Below are 19,733 nucleotides of genomic sequence, written 5' to 3'. Positions count from 1 at the left end.
CTCCCTGGCGGTTGATGTGTGACACCACTGCCATATTGTCCGTCCTGACGATGACATGAGAGTGCGACAGGAACGGAAGAAAATGAACGAGAGCCAGAAAAACTGCTCTGAGTTCCAGACAGTTTATGTGCCAAGTGAGGCACTTGCCCGTCCACAGACCCCAAGCCGGTCTGCCCTCGAAGACCGCGCCCCAACCTGAAAGGGAGGCATCCGTCGAGATCATCTGGCGACGGCATACTACTCCCATACTCACTCCTGTCTGGAGGAAGATGGGGTCTCGCCACACTGAGAGGGCGCGGAGACAAGCGCCAGACACCCTCAGAAGACGGAGAGACGGCCAGGATGGGCGTATCCCCACTGACTTCATCCACCATAGGAACGGCCTCATGTGGAGCAGTCCCAAGGGAAGGACTGGGGAGGCCGCTGCTAACAGGCCTAGGACCCTGCGGCATAGACCTACTGACACGTGACGGCCTGGCCCGAAGCGGGCCGTGCACGATTTGATGCTCTCTACTCGAGCGGGAGCCAAACGGGCCCGCATCGCAGTAGAGTCCAGACACACTCCCAAAAACGTGGTCTGTTGAGAAGGAGTAAGCACGCTCTTCTTGTCGTTCAACCTGAGACCTAGAGCGCGAAGGTGGAGAAGAAGAAAGTCTCTGTGACAGCTCACCTGCTCTTTGGAGTTGGCCAGGATGAGCCAGTCGTCCAAGTAATTGAGGATTCGGATCCCCTGGAGCCTCAGCGGGGCCAGAGCGGCATCCATGCACTTGGTGAATGTCCTCGGGGCCAAAGCTAGACCGAAAGGGAGGACCTTGTATTGATACGCCTTTCCCCCAAAGGCAAACCTTAGGAACTTCCTGTGTCTCCTGACAACCTGGATGTGGAAGTAAGCATCCTTCAAGTCTACAGTGACAAACCAGTCCCCTTCCTGGACCTGGGAAAGAATGCTCTTGAGCGTCAACATTCTGAACTTCCCTCTGTAAAGAGAATAATTGAGTCTGCGTAGATCCAAAATGGGACGCAGGCCTCCATCTCTTTTCGGTACTAAAAAATATCGGCTGAAAAAGCCTAGGTTTAGTTCCGAAGAGGGAACCTCCTCTATTGCCCCCTTGAGCAGAAGGGAGGAAACTTCCTGTTGCAGGACAGAAGCCTCGTCTGCGCTGTTCACTGCAGTAAGAAGGACCCCATTGAAACGGGGAGGGTTGCGAGCAAACTGGAGCGTATAACCAAACTGGATTGTTCGAAGAACCCAGGGTGACACTCCTGGCAGATCCTGCCATGCTCCAAGGAATGTTGATAGGGGTAGCAGAGCGGGGCAGTCCAAGGGGGATACCAGTTCTGGGTCCCCGCTGTGGGCGTCCCTTAGAAGGGGAGGACATGCGGCCAGCCGCGGCTGAGGAGAGCGCATAGCGTCCTCTAACGCGGGGACGTGGCTTGATGAAGCCACAATGGGAAGGGCAGGGAAAGTCGGTGCGGGGGGAAAGCTCTGGGCGTCCCTCACCGCGCGAACAATGCCTGCAGCTTGCAGCGGCCCTGAGGGGAGAAAACCGGAGGTGTCTCCTACCTTCAACGACCGCCACACAGGAGGAATGGCCTGCTGACCTTGAAGCGCACGAAGCGGCAAGGACTGCGCAGTTGGTGGAGGAGAGCGTACTGGGGACGGACAGATACGCTTCAGCGGTCTGTCGCGATCCGACAGGACGGGGGAAGCTCTCCTCTTTCTGCCACACACATCAGGAGCGACCCGAGGAAGCCGCGGGAGGCTTCCCAGGGTGCTTTAGATCAATCCGCTTGCGAGGGCGCTGGCGAGACATAGGGCGACCACGGGCTCCCCAGACCGTGTATGGTGGGGGATGCGCCGCGTCACTAGCTCTACCAACTGGCTCCTTCCCCGGGGCCGGACGTTCCCTGGAGGATGAAGCGCTAGCCGACTCGCGCGAACGCCGTGGCATGAACTGCTTAAACGCAGCTGACTGCGTCTTAGCCGCCCTGAACTTATCCACGACGGTGGAAACCGCGTCGCCGAATAAGCCAGAGCTAGAGATAGGGGCATCGAGAAGGAAAACCTTTTCTTTTTCCCTAATCTCCGTGAGATTAAGCCACAAATGGCGCTCAGCTGCCACTAAGCCCGCCATATTGCGTCCAACCGCACGGGCTGTGTGCTTAGTAGCACGAAGAGCTAGGTCGGTAGCTCTGCGAAGCTCTTTAACCGCCTCGGGAGTCAAACCGTCACCTTCGTCCATTTCCTTCAACACCTCTGCCTGATAGGCCTGAAGAATGGCCATGGTGTGAAGAGCTGCGCCCGCCTGGCCCGCCGCCATGTAGGACTTCCCGATTAAAGCGGAAGTGGTCCTACATGGCTTAGAGGGGAGGAGAGGGCGGGACTTCCAAGAGGGGGCGGAGTTAGGCGAGAGATGCGCAGCCAACGTGTCTTCAACAGCGGGGACTGCAGCATAACCCTGCTCCACAGAACCGACAAGGTTGGTGAAGTCAGCGGCCGCCGCGTTAGTGAGACGTGAAGAAAAGGGCTGCTTCCATGACCTGGAAATCTCGTGATGCAGGTCAGGAAAAAAAGGCAGCTTACGTCTCGCCGGACGCGCCCCAGAGCTACAGAGAAAGCGCTCATCAAGCTTAGATGACTGGGATTCACGAGGTTCATCCGGCCAATCTAAGCTTAATTTCTCCGTAGCTCGCGTCAAAACATCAACCAGCTCAGAATAGGCTGGGGAAGGCCGCGCCTCCTGGCCGCTAGGCGGGAGAACGTCGGGCGCCGCGGATCCGAAGTCCTCAGAGTCGGAAGCCGCGGTAAATAAAACGTCTTCCAAACCAAAGGAAACGAAATCTCGCGCCTCCGGGCTTGGTGCAAGACAGCCGCGAGAAAATACAACCGGAGAAACCGCGCGACGGCGCTCGGGCGAAGGAGGGAAAGAAAGTGAAAACTGCTCGCTCTCCATCGCCTCGAGCTCCACATCAGAACTCCAGGCCGCGGCTTCACGGAGGGAGGAGGCCTCCGGAGCTGCACGGCGGGAGGAAGCCGCGGATTCATCTCCAAAAACCGCGAGTCTAGCGCGCAAGGTTTTTAAAGTAAAATTCTCGCAGCATTTGCATGAAGAATTGCCATACAAAGCGTCGCGCGCATGGGCAAGGCCCATGCACTTGACGCACTTACCATGCTGATCATCACTCGACATGAGGCGAGAGCACGGAGGATGGCAACGGCGAAAATCCATATTCACTCACCGCTAGGAGAAGTATTTCCACTAATGCGGTCGCTGAAGTGAATATAATTCACGAAATCGTCGAATTGGGCTTACAGAAAAACCAAGAGAAGCGAACGCTTCTGAAGAGAGGAAAATCTGAGGAATAAGATGGCGTGCGCGCTATCTAGGTAGGTCACGTATTGCGTGAGGTGGAGCTTCGCGCCATCAGCCAATGAATTGGCGTGATTCTATGGGGCTTCAGACAATCGTCACACCAGGGGTGTTTCCCAATGCGTAAGCTTCTACGCAGCGTTGAGTGAACCTATGAAAGAGAACTTACTGTTCAAAAACTTTTGATTGGAAGTGTATAATTTATATATAAATAAAATGTGTATGTGTGTGTCTAAATATTGTGTTGTATATTTAGTTATTTTTGTTAATATGTATAGTCCAGTTGACATGAATTTGGATGCGAGTTGTAGTTATGAAAAATTCATCATGTGAGTTGAGAAATGTCGCTTTAGCAAGTAGCTGAAATTATTTTATAAATATTTATGCTTGTTATTAGTGTTTATGGATTTAGTGAAGTATAATAACATTATTGCTTGAACTTAAATTTGCTGTCTGCGAAATTACATTAAATACAGGACAGAAAACAATGTTTATTTGTGTATGGTGTTGATGATGAATGTTGTTCCAGGCTTTGGAAATCAACGAGTTCACCGGCCTGAGATTCTGTGACAAGAGGAACACGAGTGGCACTTTAGAAGATGTGTGAGTATGAAAGTGCATTAGACTAGTTAACAATTATCTAAAAGTAAAATCATCAAAAACATGTTGCATGAAATGAAAGACATGTTATTGAAATAAAAAGTGGCCCTGGACCAAAAAAGGGTCATTTTTATACAACATCTGAATAAATAAGCTTTTCATTTTTGTATGGTTTGTTAGGATAGGACAACATTTGGCCGAGATACAACTATACCTGTAATCTGAGGGTGCTAAATTCTAAATATTGAGAAAATCAGCTTTAAAGTTGTTAATGTTCTTAGCAATGCATATTAATAATCACAAATTAAGTGTTGTTCTACATTTGTTAACATCTGTTAGTATTATGGACCTGACTTAACATAAATGATAAACTTTTGATGATTTTTGTTTTATTATTAATTAGCAGTAACAGAGATTAAAAATAGTGGAACAAATGTGACCTTAGGACTTACGGTTTTCCTAAAAATGATCCCATAGACTTACATTGACGGAATGTTCAAATAAGACAAGACTAACCATCTATCAATGAATTGTTTTGGTGTGATTTTTTTTTTTTTTTTTGTTAAAAATACTAATGTTGAATCGCAACTCAAAGAAAAGGATATTTTATCCGTTATCAGTTTACTGCTGACTTCAAAATTTGGTATATTGTGAATTTACTCATTATATATTAGTGTTGTCAAAAATAGCGATATTCCAATAAATATCGATACTGAAATATCCGAACGATACCAATACTAATTTCCCGAAGTATCGATACTAGCCGAGCTGTCACTTTCACTTCTCCACAAAGGCGCGTTTGCAAACACCACACGTGACCGCAGTGCCTGTCTCGTCTCATTCAAGTGAAGCGAATAGAAAGGAGAGTGCAGCACCCCGCGACCGGCTTTGTTTGATAAAGAACACAGCAGCAGTGCTATCTGGAAATATTTCGGATATGAAACAAACGAACATGGAAAGCCGTACACAAGCAAGCCAATATGTAAGAGTTGCTACAGAGCAGTGCTAACAAAAGGCGCTAACACCACTAATTTCGCAAAGCACCTGAAAGACAGACACCCGAGTCTATATAAAGAAGAACTGTGCTCATTTTAACATTACTGAATCATTAAATAAGATTGCCTATTATTGTTGCTGATATGAGTGTTGTCCTGTTTTTTTTTTTTTTTTTCCCCGTAGTTCGTTAATATAAACAGATTGAGGAATCTTAGACGAGTAAATACTTTAACTGCGGTCAAATGTAAATTAACTGCGCTTATTTGACTTTATTTTAAAAAAAAAACAACAACAACAAAAAAAAAAAAAAACACATTAATTCTGTGATTTGTCTTAATGTCTATCCTGTGAGCAACTGAGCATTGTTTTCGTGTGTGATGCACACATGTTTGCTTGCATGGATCGTTGATTATGAATCCGGCATTAAAATCTGTTCGTCAAATAATGTTAATGTATTAACCAGCATTTATGAACGATGAGCAATGCATTTGTTACAGAATATTTGAATCTTTGATAACCGTAGGTAATAAAAACACAACGGATCATGTTAGCACGGTCCAATAATTTATATTAACAGATATAACTTTGGATTTTAATTTGTTAATGTATTAGTAAATTATAGATTAAATTAATTTTTGACTAAGATTAATAAATGTTTTGAAAGTATTTTTCATTGTTTATTCATGTTAACTAACAAATATCTTTTACCATTAACTTAAGTTCTAAGATTAGTTAGATAGTTTAGTTAATTGTGTGGTCTAAAAAGAAAAAGAAAAACTTTACGACCTACACTACCAGTTGTATTTGAACAGCATATAAAGTTTGAAGCTCAAACTCAAATGAAGCCAAGAAGCTGAACAGGGCTGTAGCAGTGTACATATGCATATACATCATTGGCATGTTCTAGACTATATTTATCTTTAAATTTAAAAAGAAATTTTTAATTAATATTGTGGCAGTTTTTTTCTCTGTGGTATCAAATAGTATCAAATATCGATATTTTTCGAAGGTATCGTATCGAAGTTAGAAATTCCAGTATCGTGACAACACTATTATATATGGAATGTTTTTCATTCATAAATGTAAATGGGCAGTGAAAAAAACTAATTTTACTCATTTTAAAATAGAAATTGGTCACTACCTGTGTACATTCAAAGAAACAAAAATAGCAAAGCAAAAAAAAAAAGCCTTAAATATATTGTTTTCTTGAATAACATAACTATTTGTACTTGATTATGGATATGTGATGTTACTGCTTTCCTTATTTTAATTTTAATTGTCTTTTTATGTTATGTTTTATATTATGTAATTGCCCTTGTATGTTCTTTTTTTCTTTTGCTCTAAAAACTGCAATAAAAAACAACTATATATCTATGCTAACAATATGCTAAACATGCGAGAACCATGTTAAACATACTACAATAGCAACATGCTAGTCATGCTAAAAACATGCTAATACCTTCAAAGTCATGCTAATGACATCTTAATCATGCTAACAACATGGTAATAATGCTAGCAACTTGCTAATAAAGCTAGAAACATGCTAGCAACTTGCATATCATGCTAGAAACATGCTAGCAACTTGGTAATGATGGTAACAACATGCTAGTAGCTATCTAGCTATCTATCAACTTTAAGCTTTTAAAACCACTTTAAACTTCAAACTATTTCAGACTGAAAACAGTCAAACTTAAAACTTTCAAACTTTCTTGTTCGGCTTTTCTCAAGCCGGCTTAATCTAGTCGTTAGGTAATGCATTAACTAACATTAAAGTCCCCCTGAAATCAAAATTAAAGTTTTTTGGCTTTTAGTGTGAATATATTAGCCTTAAGATTATCTGTAAGCTAGTGTGCTTCAAAACAACGACAAAATTTGCGTTTACAAGATATGGGCTTTCAAAACTTAGTGTCTCGTCACTTCCGCCAATATGAACCAACGATTTTGATGATACTGTATCACCGTGAACTTCAGCTTCTCATCAAACGTTCTGTCCAATCAAATGCTCTCTAGAGTCTGTATTGTCCCGCCCCCTACACAGAGACGCAATACACGGAGCAGATCAAATGCGCTCATATGTGCGATCGGCATGTATTAAACTACACAGCCTCAGCATGATTATGATCACTATTTTGTTTTAGCAAGAGTTTCATATTGAATCTGTGGGGTAATTTATTAGTCTGTGGCGGTCATAAGCTACAAATGCGGCTTTACCTAGCTTAACGGCTCTGGCTCGAGCAGATATTAAAGGAACGCTATTGGCTCTTCAAAATAAGTGGGCGGGGCTGTGCAATATGTTTTTGTTTCAGTTCAATTTCCAATTTCAGTTTTCAGTCCGATGAAGTGTTTACATGTCCTCCTGATCAGATTAGAAAAGGTCTACACCACCCTTTCCAATCCTTCTAATCTAACAGAGCTCAGTCGGATCGATTAAGGCGTTTACATGAAGACTTTTCAGGCAGATTGAGCCAACAATCCAATTGGTTGCGTGTAACCGTAGCTAGTGTAGAAAACCAACATGCAGTGATGATAAAGTACTTCTAATAATGTTGTCATCCTTTCTCATTGCAGCTGTTCGAATGGCGAGGACTTTCTGAATGAACAGGGCATCGATTACTCAGCCTGGGGTTTGTGGCAGAATCATTTGGCTCTGGGAATCATGACCCTCATCTTCCTCATCATCGCTTACCTCAAGCTGCGCTTCATCAAGAAATTCACCTAAACACAAGCTAATGGTCTTCCTCACACACTCCCTACTGTCTGCTGATGACCTCCAACAAATCCTACAGATATTACAAACATTGTAGGGATGATTTCCTTCTGCATACAGACACACATCAACATGTACAGTGTTGACTCTGCTCAGGTTTATTGTACTTAACTTTTCACACCAAAGATTTGTATCAAGACTCGTGTTTTTATGATGTTTAAAATATTTCACTTTTTTGTTCCTACGGATTATTCAATAACAGTACAGTAAATAAATACGGCATAAATGGGTTTGTTTGCTGTACATGTTTTTGTAAGTTTCATTTATATGTTTAGTTAATATAAAATACTTTTGTAATTTTTTTAGGACAGCAGTGTTTAATAAAAACAAATGCTCTGATTATTTGTGCAAATATCATTTGAATGCATGCAGCAACGATTCAAAATATAAAACAATAATACAATAATATTTCTATTTACATATATGTATTTTATTAATGTAATTGTACTTGTTTTATTATTATTACTATTATTTACTTCGTACTAGGTGTCATCTTTTGTTGACTTAACTGATGAGTGTGTTGAGTTTTCAGCGCAAGACTTATGCGTCTTCATCAAGTGGTGAAACTGAAGGTACAAAGACTATATTTTTAACACTTTGGACACAGTGGACAAAAAGAATCCTCTAAGCTTGTTTTTTGTTTTGTTCTTTTGCAGGGGGGACCCTTAAAGTTAGACGAAACAAAATGTACAGATAATTTACTCACTCCCTTGTCATTTAAGATGTTTATGTCTTTCTTTCTTCAGTTGTAAAGAAATTGTTTCTTGAGTAAAACGTTTTAGGATTTCTCTCCATATAGTGGACTTTTATGGTACCTGTGAGTTTGAACTTCCAAAATGCAGCTTCAAAGGGGTCCCAAAGATCCCAGTCGAGAAAGAAGGGTCTTATCTAGGTCTTTTTATCCTCAAATGCTTGTCTTCTCTAGCTCTGCGAATGTCGAAAAACTCCCATCTCTTTTTCTTCTCCAAATTCAAAATCATAATACATCACTGTTTTATGTTTTTTTTTTTTTGTAAAGGGCATTTGATCTTTGCACGTTCACTTTATAAACACTGGGTCGGTACTTCTGCAGCGATGCAGGATGATTCTGAAGAAAATGAGATGGGAGTTGTTCGACACACCCTAACTGTCTTGAACCAAAGTACACATCGCAGAGTTAGACAAGGCGAGCATTTCACTTCATGTAATGGACTTCAATGGTGCCTGTTAGTTTGAACATCCAAAATGCAGCTTCAAAAGGCTCTAAACGATCCCAGCCGAGGAAGAAGGGTCTTATCTAGCAAAACGATCAGTTCTTTTCTAAAATTTATACACTTTTTAACCTCAAATGCTCGTCTCTGTATATTCCGAATGAAGACATTTTGGGTATGTCGAAAAACTCCCATCTCATTTTCTCCTCCAACATCAAAATCGTCCTACATCACTTTTTTTTTTTTTTTTTTGGTAAAGGGCATTTGATGATCTTTGCACATTCACTTTGTAAACACTGGGTTGGTACATCTGCAGCGAGGTGATTTTGAAGTTGGAGGACAAAATGAGATGGGAGTTTTTTCGACATACCCTAACTGTCTGAACCAGAGTACGCATCGCAGAGCTAGACATGATCGAGCATTTGAGGTTAAAAATGAAATGCATTGTACATTTATTTAGAAAATAATGGTTGTTTTCCTAGATAAGACTTTTCTTCCTCAGCTGGGATCATTTAGAGCCCTTTGAAGCTGCATTTAAACTGCACTTTGGAAGTTCAAACTCTTGGGCACCATAGAAGTCCATTATATGAAGAGAAATCCTGAAATGTTTTCCTCAAGAAACAATTTCTTTATGAATGAAGAAAGAAAGACATGAACATCTTGGATGACAAAGGATGAGTAAACTATCTGTAAATTTTTGTTCTGGAAGTGAACTTCTCCTTTAAAGTACCTATAAGGGACCTTGAGGAGCAGCTGAGGAAGACCTTCATATAGTGGACTTCTATGGTGCCCTCTAGTTTTAACTTCCAAAATGCAGTTTAAATGCAGCTTTAAATGGCTCTAAATGATCCCTACTGAGGAAGAAGGGTCTTATCTAGGGAAATTATCACCTATTTTCTAAAAAAAAAAAAAAAACAGTTTATATACTTTTTAACCTCAAATGTTCGTCTTGTCTAACTCTGTGTGTATTCTGGATCAATACAGTTAGGGTATGTCGAAAAACTCCCATCTCTTTTTCTTCTCCAACTTCAAAATTGTCCTACATCTCTGTTTCATGTTTTTTTGTGAAGGGCGTTTGATCTTCTTTGCACGTTCACTGGGTTGGTACTTCTGCAGCGATGTAGGATGATTTTGAAGTTGGAGGACATAATGAGATGGGAGTTTTTCGACATGCCCTAACTGTATGAACCAGAGTACACATCGCAGAGCTAGACAAGACGAGCATTTCAGGTTAAAAATTAAATGCATTGTAAATTTATTTAGAAAATAATGATCGTTTCGCTAGATAAGACCCTTCTTCCTCGGCTGTGATCGTTTAGAGCCCTTTGAAGCTTCATTTAAACTGCATTTTGGAAGTTTAAACTCGGGGGCACCATAGGAGTCTACTATATGGAGAACATTCCTGAAATGTTTTCCTCAAGAAACATAATTTCTTTATGACTGAAGAAAGAAAGACATGAACATCTTGGATGACAAGGGGGTGAGTACATTATCTGTAAATTTTTGTTCTGGAAGTGAATTTCTATAAAGTGTCTGAAAGGGACCTTGAGGAGCACCTGAGGAAGACCTATTTTGACAAGGAGAGCCATGTGCCAACTACCATGCCACCAATCCAACCACAAGAGCCACCAGCATTTGATTTCTTGCAGAGTAACAACTTCATCGACATCTTAGTGCAAAAAGAAGGGGTAGGTGGTTTTTCAGGATGCTTGGAACATGCAAATGCCATCTGGCAACAGTCGAAGACAGCTAAGAAGGAAAAGAAAGACCTGCATGTGAAGAAATTGTGTATTTTGAGAAAAATATTTCAGGATTTCTTTCCATATATTGGACTTCTATGGTGCCCAAGAGTTTGAAATTCCAAAATGCAGTTTAAATGCAGCTTCAAAGGTCCCTAAATGATCCCAGTCAAGGAAGAAGGGTCTTATATAGCAAAACAATCGCTATTTTCTAAAAAGGAATTACAATTTATATACTTTTGAACATCAAATGCTCGTCTTGTCTAACTCTGTGTTTACTCTGTGTATTCTGGAGCTATACAGTTTGGGTATGTTGAAAACCTTCCCTCTCATTTTCTCTGCAACGTCAAAATCGTCCTACATGACTGTTTTAGTTTTTTTTTTGAAAAGGGTGTTTGATCTTCTTTGCTGTGATTCTTTGATATCGCTGTGATGCTGCCATCTTCATTTACTGATATCTGCATGACATGAGATACTAACTGCCATGCAGAAAAATGAAATAAAATTCCATTCTTGGCAGAAAGCGTCACCTCAGACCAGCAGAATTCATTTGGACCATGGTCACATCTTTACAGGAACAATCCAAGAATACATCTTGAGGTACAATCTTCACCAAGATTTAACCAAAGTCATTTAGAGATGTATTGTTTACTGAAGAGATCATAAAAAAGGTAAACATGTTAATCATGCTTTTTTTAAATGTCACAGCAACAAAAGATGGACCTGAAAATAATCTAGAAGATACTGTTAAAGAGGTAAGTTGTGAAAATGCATCTATGTTGAGTTTGTTTCCATGTCTATTGAGAATTAGATTTTTATTTCTTTTACAGGCAGTGACATACTAACAGCGTGGATTTTGGAAAATCACAATTCCACCAAAATGATACCGCCCAAGCCCAGTGATGCAGACAGAGATGAAACAGAAATTATTCCTGAATATGTAAGTTATATGTTATGAAATCATATCAGTTTAGTGGTGTTACGCCAGGCCAGCAGAGGGAGCCTTGCCCCTCACTGACTGTTGCTGCTCCCTCTGCTGCTTCACTGGTTACTTCCTGTTTGTCAGCCATTTAAGCAAGCACATGCCATAATCACACCGCAAAGTATTGTTTTGCCCTAGCGAACTCTACCAAGCGTTTTCCATGTTTCCTAGTTTTGCCCTAGCCATAGTTCTGTTCTTGTTTGTTCAGTCTTAGCCTTGTTTGTTTGTTTGTTTTCTTTATTTTGCATTGCCCTCCTGGATTTCGACCCTCGCCTGTTCATTGGATTACACTTATTGGGTTTTCTTCACTGTTGCTGTTTGCTGTTGTTTTACCCCGCCTGTTTTGACCACGTCTCAAATAAAGCTCGCAGGTGGATCCAACTCTCACCTCCTCTGTAACAAGTGGAGAAACTGCAGGCAAAAACTGCTTTTCATGCACCTGTCAAGTATGAGATTTTGGGTTTTTTGATGTTTTCAGACTAATGGAAAGAAAACATCCAAAAGACACTGTTAAGTGTTTCTTTTATACCACTTTATATATTTTTGTTAATAGATTTTAATTACAAAACATATTTTTAAAGGCTGTTTTCTCAAAATGAGTTTTTTCTCCTACACTGAGCCAGAAATCTCCACTTCAGTAGCACTTCATCAAACTTTACATTTTTATTCCTACTTTATTCTGAAGGGTTTTACAGAGGGATTTGTTCATACATAATTCAGAAAAAACTGACAAAAAATAAAATGTATAAAATCAAGCAAATTATGGAGTGACAAAATGAGATACCTAAAATCCCCTCTTTAAAAACATATGACTCTAATATGTCAAAAAAAATTCAACAAGAATTTTAAAGAATTTGACTTGATCCAGTGTTTAGATTTTTGTACTAGACATGTATGCAAATTAACACATATTTCATGAAATAATGACTCCTTTGCATATTTAAACCAAACATTTTAGAAAACATGTAATACAAAAATGGTTTGCAATTATCAATGTAATCAATATAATTAGTTTTTTTTTTTACCCTGTTCACCTGCAGTGTCTCGCCTTAAAGGAATAGTTCACCCAAAAATGGAAATTCTGTCAATAATTACTCACCCTCAAGTAGTTCCAAACCCTTAAAGGGATGGTTCGGAGTAGAATTGACTTCATTGCTATGCTCTCCAAAGCCCATCTAAATACCCCATCCGAAGTTTTTTTTTTTTACCTTAGTCGAACATTTAACGTGCAAGTAATCTTACCAAACTTGTACAGTAGTGTAAATAGGGTATGTACTCACAAAACGCTGCATCAGAACATTTGTAAGTCCACCATGAGTGTTTTAAAAACACGTTTTACCCGAGAACTACTAGTCTCAAAAACTACAAGTCGACGTCACTTCCCTGGTTTGAAAAAAGCACGTAAAAGTCCTCCTACTACATCTGTGTGCATGTCAACTTGTAGGAGGACTTTTACGTGCTTTTTTCAAACCAGGGAAGTGACGTCGACTTGTAGTTTTTGAGACTAGTAGTTCTCGGGTAAAACGTGTTTTTAAAACACTCATGGTGGACTTACAAATGTTCTGATGCAGCGTTTTGTGAGTACATAACCTATTTACACTACTGTACAAGTTTGGTAAGATTACTTGCACGTTTAGTGGTGCAATTTATGAGATACATCACATGTACCATTCACTCCTGTAACAAGCAGTTTGAAAAACTCTAATATCTCCATAAATGTTCGACTAAGGTAAAAAAAAAACTTTGGATGGGGTATTTAGATGGGCTTCGGAGTGCATAGCAATGAAGTCAATTCTACTCCGAACCATCCCTTTAAGACGTTCATTCTTCATTGGAACAAAAATTAAGATATTTTTGATGAAATCAAAGGGTCCTACCACAGTCAAGGTCCAGAAAGATAATAAGGACAAAATAGTCAATGTCAAAATTAATCAGTGGTTGAACCATATTTTTCTCATAGCTTCAGAAAATTACAGTTGAACCACTGATGTCACATGGACTGTTTTGTCGATGTTCTTGGTATCTTTCTAGACCTTGAGTGTGATAGGACCCTTGCTGTCTGGAGCATCAGAAAGCCCTTGGATTTGATCAAAAATATCTTAATTTGTGTTCTGAAGACAATCAAAGGTCTTATAGATTTGGAACAACATGAGGGTGAGTAATTAATGACTGAAGTTTCATTTTTGAGTGAACTATTCTTTTATCATTATCCCATTTTATTTTGAGTTTGTTTCAGTGTCTATAGAAACATTTTTACAGACAGTGACGGTGCAACAATGTCAGAATTACATTGTTGTCAGCAAAGAGCAGTGACGCTACAAAGATGTAGGCCCCATCTAAACTGAGCAGAATGTAACGTTTTTTTGACTCTAGACAAATCTATTTTTTTCCTAATGAGGCCCAAGGACTGGTTGAATGTGCAATGAAAGTAGCAAATTGCTGTGCTTAGTTGCTGTCTGTGGTTCTGAATCGAGCCTTGCAAAAAACGAAACAATAAATACATTACTAAATAACCTTAAAGTTCCATATAAGACTTGAGTGACAAGTGACAAGAATGTGGTTATTGCAAGAGAACTGAACTCCTGAAAGATTTAACTTAGTCACTTAAAGGAGAAGTTCACTTCCAAACACAAAAAAATATATAATTTACTCACCCTCTTGTCATCCAAGATGTTCATGTCTTTATTTCTTCAGTCGTAAAGAAGTTATGTTTTTTGAGGAAAACATTTCAGGATTTCACTCCATATTGTGGACTTCTATGGAGTTTGAACTTCCAAAATGCAGTTTAAAAGCAGCTTCAAAGGGCTCTAAATGATCCCAGCCGAGGAGGAAGGGTCTTCCCAGAGCTAGACAAGATGAGCATTTGAGGTTATAAGGTGTATAAATTGTAATTGTTTTTAGAAAATAACCAATCGTTTTGCTAGATAAGACTTAGATTAGATTTAGAGTCCTTTGAAGCTGCATTTAAACTGCATTTTTGAGTTTCAACTCTTGGGCGCCATAGAAGTCCACTATATGGAGAACATTCCTGAAATGTTTTCCTCAAGAAACATTATTTCTTAATGACTGAAAAAAGAATCTTTGATAGCAAGGGGGTGAGTAACTCTAAATATTATAAACATCAGAACAATTTTAATTCATATAATGTGCAAGTTTTTTTTTTAGGCTTTATAGACCTATCCTGAAAAGCCTGTCTTAAAGAGAAGGGCTAAAAATGAACTCCCAAAATTACTGTCAGATTCTTGAAGATAAGTTCTTGAAACTCAAAAATTCTCCAGAAACGGTTTGTCAGGATAGCGGCTCGTTCAGGTTCACACACATCTTCAGCTCCGCTATTTAAGAAATTGCAGATTTTATCAATTTTTGACATTAACACCTTCCAAATATGTGTTTTCATGTACAAATTATTTTCATCAGAAGGAAAGATTCCTGGCCAGTTCACGCTATACTTTAAAGCTAACTCAGCTGTTCATGCCCATAATACTAGGCAGGTAATGGATCTCCATCCTCCAAACTTCACCACATGTAGAGGCCAATTTTCAATAAGATTTAAAGGTACACAGATATGGAATAGATTTTCTCATGTGGCAAGACAATGCACCTCAATAGAGAGCTTTAAAAGAGTTTTAAGAGGTCTGCTGATGAACTAGCTGGTGCAATTAGTTGATTCTATATTTTTCAGTGTATTTTCATTTTACTGAGAAATGCTTGTTGTTTTATCACCAGTATTACCATGACATTTTTTTTTTTTTTCTCATGTTTTTTATGAGTTGTATTATATTGTGTTTGCATTCTTTGGCTATTTTTTATTTTTCTTTGGTGGAGGCTTTGGATAAGCCATACTGGCTTTTTGCCTCCTCCGGCACTGAATATGCTACAGTATGTCCTTTGTGTTGTATTTATTTTAATTTGTGCAAAACAAATAAATAAAAAAAATAAATAAAACAGTGGTACAAGAGGATGTGATATTGATCCTTCAAGAGTCACTCTTAACTTATCTGTCCATAAAGCCTATAAAAATGTATTTCAGCATGCTATTCTTATTAAGTGACGGTCATTTTAGGACTCTCTGAGAACCTGACACAATGCACTTCTGGAGGCTCCAGGTAGGCTGCAGTTTTGGAAAATGGTGGCACTGGACACTAAATGGTTCCTGATGGTTTCAAACCTAAATTCTTCACCTTAATTCTTTCATAGTAGACTTGTCTTTTCTTCTTCACCTGTTTTTTCTCTTACTGTGTTGACCCATTGAGCATTTTGCTGTCCAGTGGTCATGCCTAAACTTTGCAAATTCTAGTATTGTGTAAGTTTTGCATCCTTCTCGTCGGCATTTAATCATTTCAGCCAGAGTTAAATCTCTTTTTTGGCTCATTTTATCTGCAAAAGAAATCCTGCTTAATAATAATGCACACCTGAATATAATGAGTTTTTCACTTCCAGCTTTCACTGATAATTGCCTATCACTTTTAAATGATTAAATAGAAAATTAATAGTAGTTATTAAGATTAATGTGATTTGGAATTGTTAAAAGGTGCTGGGGGAAAATATGATCAGAATGTCAACTTGCCTAATAATTATTCATTATATTACATACACAATCTTATATTAAAAATGTTACTCTCATGGTACCATCCTTGTGTTCCTTCGAAGCTAATTTTTGTTGTGGATCCTGCATTTGCTGAACCTGACATGGAGATCCTTAGAACTGCATCCCAAACATTTCTGTGAAAACATCTTAATTTCAGTATAAAGGTTTAAAAACAACAAATGATAAAATATTTTGCAGTTTGCAGAAATTTTTAGTTTCTTTAAGACACTTTGGAAAACTGTGGTAACTCTATTAAAACACAGACAGCACTTCAGGATGTGGGTTAACATATACATTTCTCACAGTGTCCAAGAGGATGCAACAAGCTGTGGAGTGTTTGTCTTACAGGTATTCTACTCCTTTAAATAAGAACATTAAGCTTTCAAATCTGAAATTACACATGCTGAGCTACTTTGGATACTGAGCTCTAAAACGTGTTCCTAGAGAGGTTAAATAAGAGTAGTATCCTGGAATAGCCACTAGATGTCGTTTTTGTATTACGAGTGTTGTGTTCTTGCTTGGTAAATCAGTTGAGATTAAATAATGTTCCATGCTGGAGACATGAGTTGTGTCTGAAATCGCCCAGTCGTTCACTCATTCCCTATTCCCTATGTAGTGTATGATCAGAAAAGAGTGAACGAAATGAACTGAACGAATTGCACTCATTTTAAATAGCACTCAAAATGACTTTATCTTGTAATTATACACAAGTCTCTGCCAACTTTGTTGTTTTATCGATGGTATATTATTACTTAAATACTATTAAATCAAAAGTCTTCATAATGTTATGCATCTGTTATTTTCAGTTTATTGACTGATTAACAAATGTTTTTAAATCATTCGCCAGATTATCACATCTCTATCATCTTTTGTAAGATAACAACAGCACCACCACTTCAGGAAGTTAGTAAAACATTACTAATTAGTTAATGCCTACTTAATATATTAATAATGCATAAAATAAACGTTAGAGATTTTGAGGAAGATCGTTCACTTGTTTTGGCAATGTTCATCCAGTCTGATTTTGTTTTAAGAATGTTTTTATTTGTTTGACTAATATAGGAAAATATAATTTTATTAATTTGTTAACTGCTGGCTAATTTCACAAAAATCTGGCTATAAACCTCTCTATCTTAAGGTATACATGTTTTATTTTGTTTTAACCTGTTTAATACAGTGGTTCTCAATCCTTGTCCTGGGGGACTCCTGCTCTGCACATTTTGCATGTCTCCCTTATTTAACAAACCTGATTGAAATCATCAGCTCATTAGTTCAGTTTATGTATCTCTCTCCTAACGAGCTGATGATCTCAACAGGTTTGTTAAATAAGGGAGACATGCAAAATGTGCAGAGCAGGGGTCCACCAGGACCAGGATTGAGAACCACTGCTTTAATAGAAAAAAAGAAATGAGGGAAAAGATTTGCGAACCTACACCGATCGGAATCAAAATATTCACAAACCTGATCTGAATAATGATTTGCGAACCATAATTTCAGATCACGACTCGAATCGTGAATCAGGGATCTTTTGATTAGCAAAATGATTCGAGAACTCACTCCGAACTTCCGATCTAAATCAAATGATTCACGAACCCACTGTGAAGACCTGAATGATTTGCGAACTATAATTTAAGATCACGACTTGAAGCGCAGATCTCGAATCGTTCAAATTGCGAAATGATTCACGCACCCGCTCCGAACTTTCGATCTAAATCAAATGATTGGAGAACCGCTTAGAAGTCTGATTCGCAAGCCATAATTTCAGATCACAACTCGGATCGCAAATCGGGAATCATTCAGTTTGCAAAATGATTTGCAAACCCGCTTCGAAATTCCAATCTAATGATTCGCAAATCATAATTTCCAATCCGACTACAATCGTGAATCTGGAATCATTTAAATCCCAAAATGATTCACGCACCTGCTTCAAAATTCCAATATAATGATTCGAGAACCATAATTTTTGATAACGACTGGAATCGCTAATCGGGAATCATTCAAATCGCAAAATGATTCATGCACCGCTCTGAACTTCTGATCTAAATCAAGTGATTTGCGAAGCGCTTTGAAGTCCCGACCTGTGTGATTCGCTAGTCATAATTTCAGATTTGGACTCAGATCGGGAATCATTCAGTTTGCAAAATGATTTGCGAACCTGCTCCGAACTTCCGATCTAAATCAAATGATTCGTTCCTATCTCAAATGATTCACCAACTCTCTGATCAATAAGTAATTTGCGATCCACTATTTGAAGTCCTGAATCATGATTCGCGATTCATTGCAGCGCTTCGAAACAGTGAATCATTCTTCGACGTCCAAACTCATTCAGAGTTGCCTAACCCAGCAAACACAACAATGTTGTAAAACGCTAAATGCATAACATTTTCATTACAGTGTTAAAGGATTAGTTGATTTTCATAATAACAATGCACAGATAATGTACTCTTACCCCCTTGTCATCCAAGATGTTCATGTCTTTCTTTCCTCAGTCGTAAAGAAATAGTTTTTTTTTTTTTTTTGAGGAAAACATTTCAGGATTTCTCTCTTTATAATGGGTTATATGGATGGCGCCCCGAATTTTGAACATCCGAAATGCAGTTTAAATGCAGCTTCAAAAGGCTCTAAACAATCCCAGTCCAGGAGGAAGGGTCTTATCTAGCGAAACGATCGGTTATTTTCTAAACAAATTGACAATTTATATACTTTTTAACCTCAAATGCTTGTCTTGTCTCGTCTCTGCGCAGCTCATGTGTAGTCAGTATAATCCGGGTCAATGCAGTTAGGGTACGTCTAAAAACTCCCATCTCGTTTATATCTTCAATGTCAAAATCGTCCTATAATGCTGTTTTTACCTTTTTTTTCTTTTGGTAAAGGGAGTTTGAGTTTCTTTGTATGTTCACTTTGTAAACACTGTGTCGGTACTTTTGCAGCGATCTAAGGTGATTTTGAAGTTAGGGAAGAAAACGAGATGGGAGTTTTTAGACGTACCCTAAATGTATTTACCCCAATCACACAGACTTTGAGGTTAAAAAGTATATAAATGTGCTGTACATTCACTCCCCCCACCGACAATCCCTGCCGGACCTGAGACTCAAACCTGCAACCTTTTGGGTTACAAGTCCGACTCTCTAACCATCGTTAGCCCCCTGTAATAATAGTAGTCAGAAGTCAGAATTTTCTTTTATAAATTGACCCGGCCCCCCAGTAAAGAAAAGAAAATTATGTGGCCCACTCAGAAAAAAGTTTGGGGTCCCCTGGTTTAGAGCATTTTGAAGCTGCATTTAAACTGCTTTTGTCACTGATCGTATTTATTCACAAAATATAAAAATATGATACAACATTTGAAATGTATGCAATGACTGGCAAATTTGAATATGAGCACACAACAGCAGTTAATATAATAATAATCATATTGCAATCTTACTCATTTGCACTAAAGCTATTGCTTATATTTTTAGGTATTTTTAACACAAATTAAAGGTATATGACATCCAGTTTAG

The 19,733-nt window shown here is 38.9% G+C and overlaps 1 protein-coding gene across 1 annotated transcript in view; it reads left to right on the top strand.

Annotated features, from left to right (window-relative positions):
• LOC141290900 (broad substrate specificity ATP-binding cassette transporter ABCG2-like) overlaps positions 1-8,135 on the top strand; it is a 44,807-nt gene extending 36,672 nt beyond the window's left edge. The window contains exons 15-16 of the mRNA XM_073823045.1: positions 3,901-3,974; positions 7,536-8,135. Of these exons, the coding sequence (XP_073679146.1) occupies positions 3,901-3,974; positions 7,536-7,686 (225 nt within the window). The 3' untranslated portion in view covers positions 7,687-8,135. The remainder of the gene's footprint in view (positions 1-3,900; positions 3,975-7,535) is intronic.
• The last annotated feature ends 11,598 nt before the right edge of the window (positions 8,136-19,733 follow it).

The sequence above is a fragment of the Garra rufa genome, chromosome 18, assembly GCF_049309525.1.
Source record: "Garra rufa chromosome 18, GarRuf1.0, whole genome shotgun sequence".
In the NCBI taxonomy this organism is placed as follows: domain Eukaryota; kingdom Metazoa; phylum Chordata; class Actinopteri; order Cypriniformes; family Cyprinidae; genus Garra; species Garra rufa.
The sequence above is the reverse complement of the archived record's forward strand: the minus strand, read 5'-3'. Positions and strand labels throughout refer to the sequence as shown.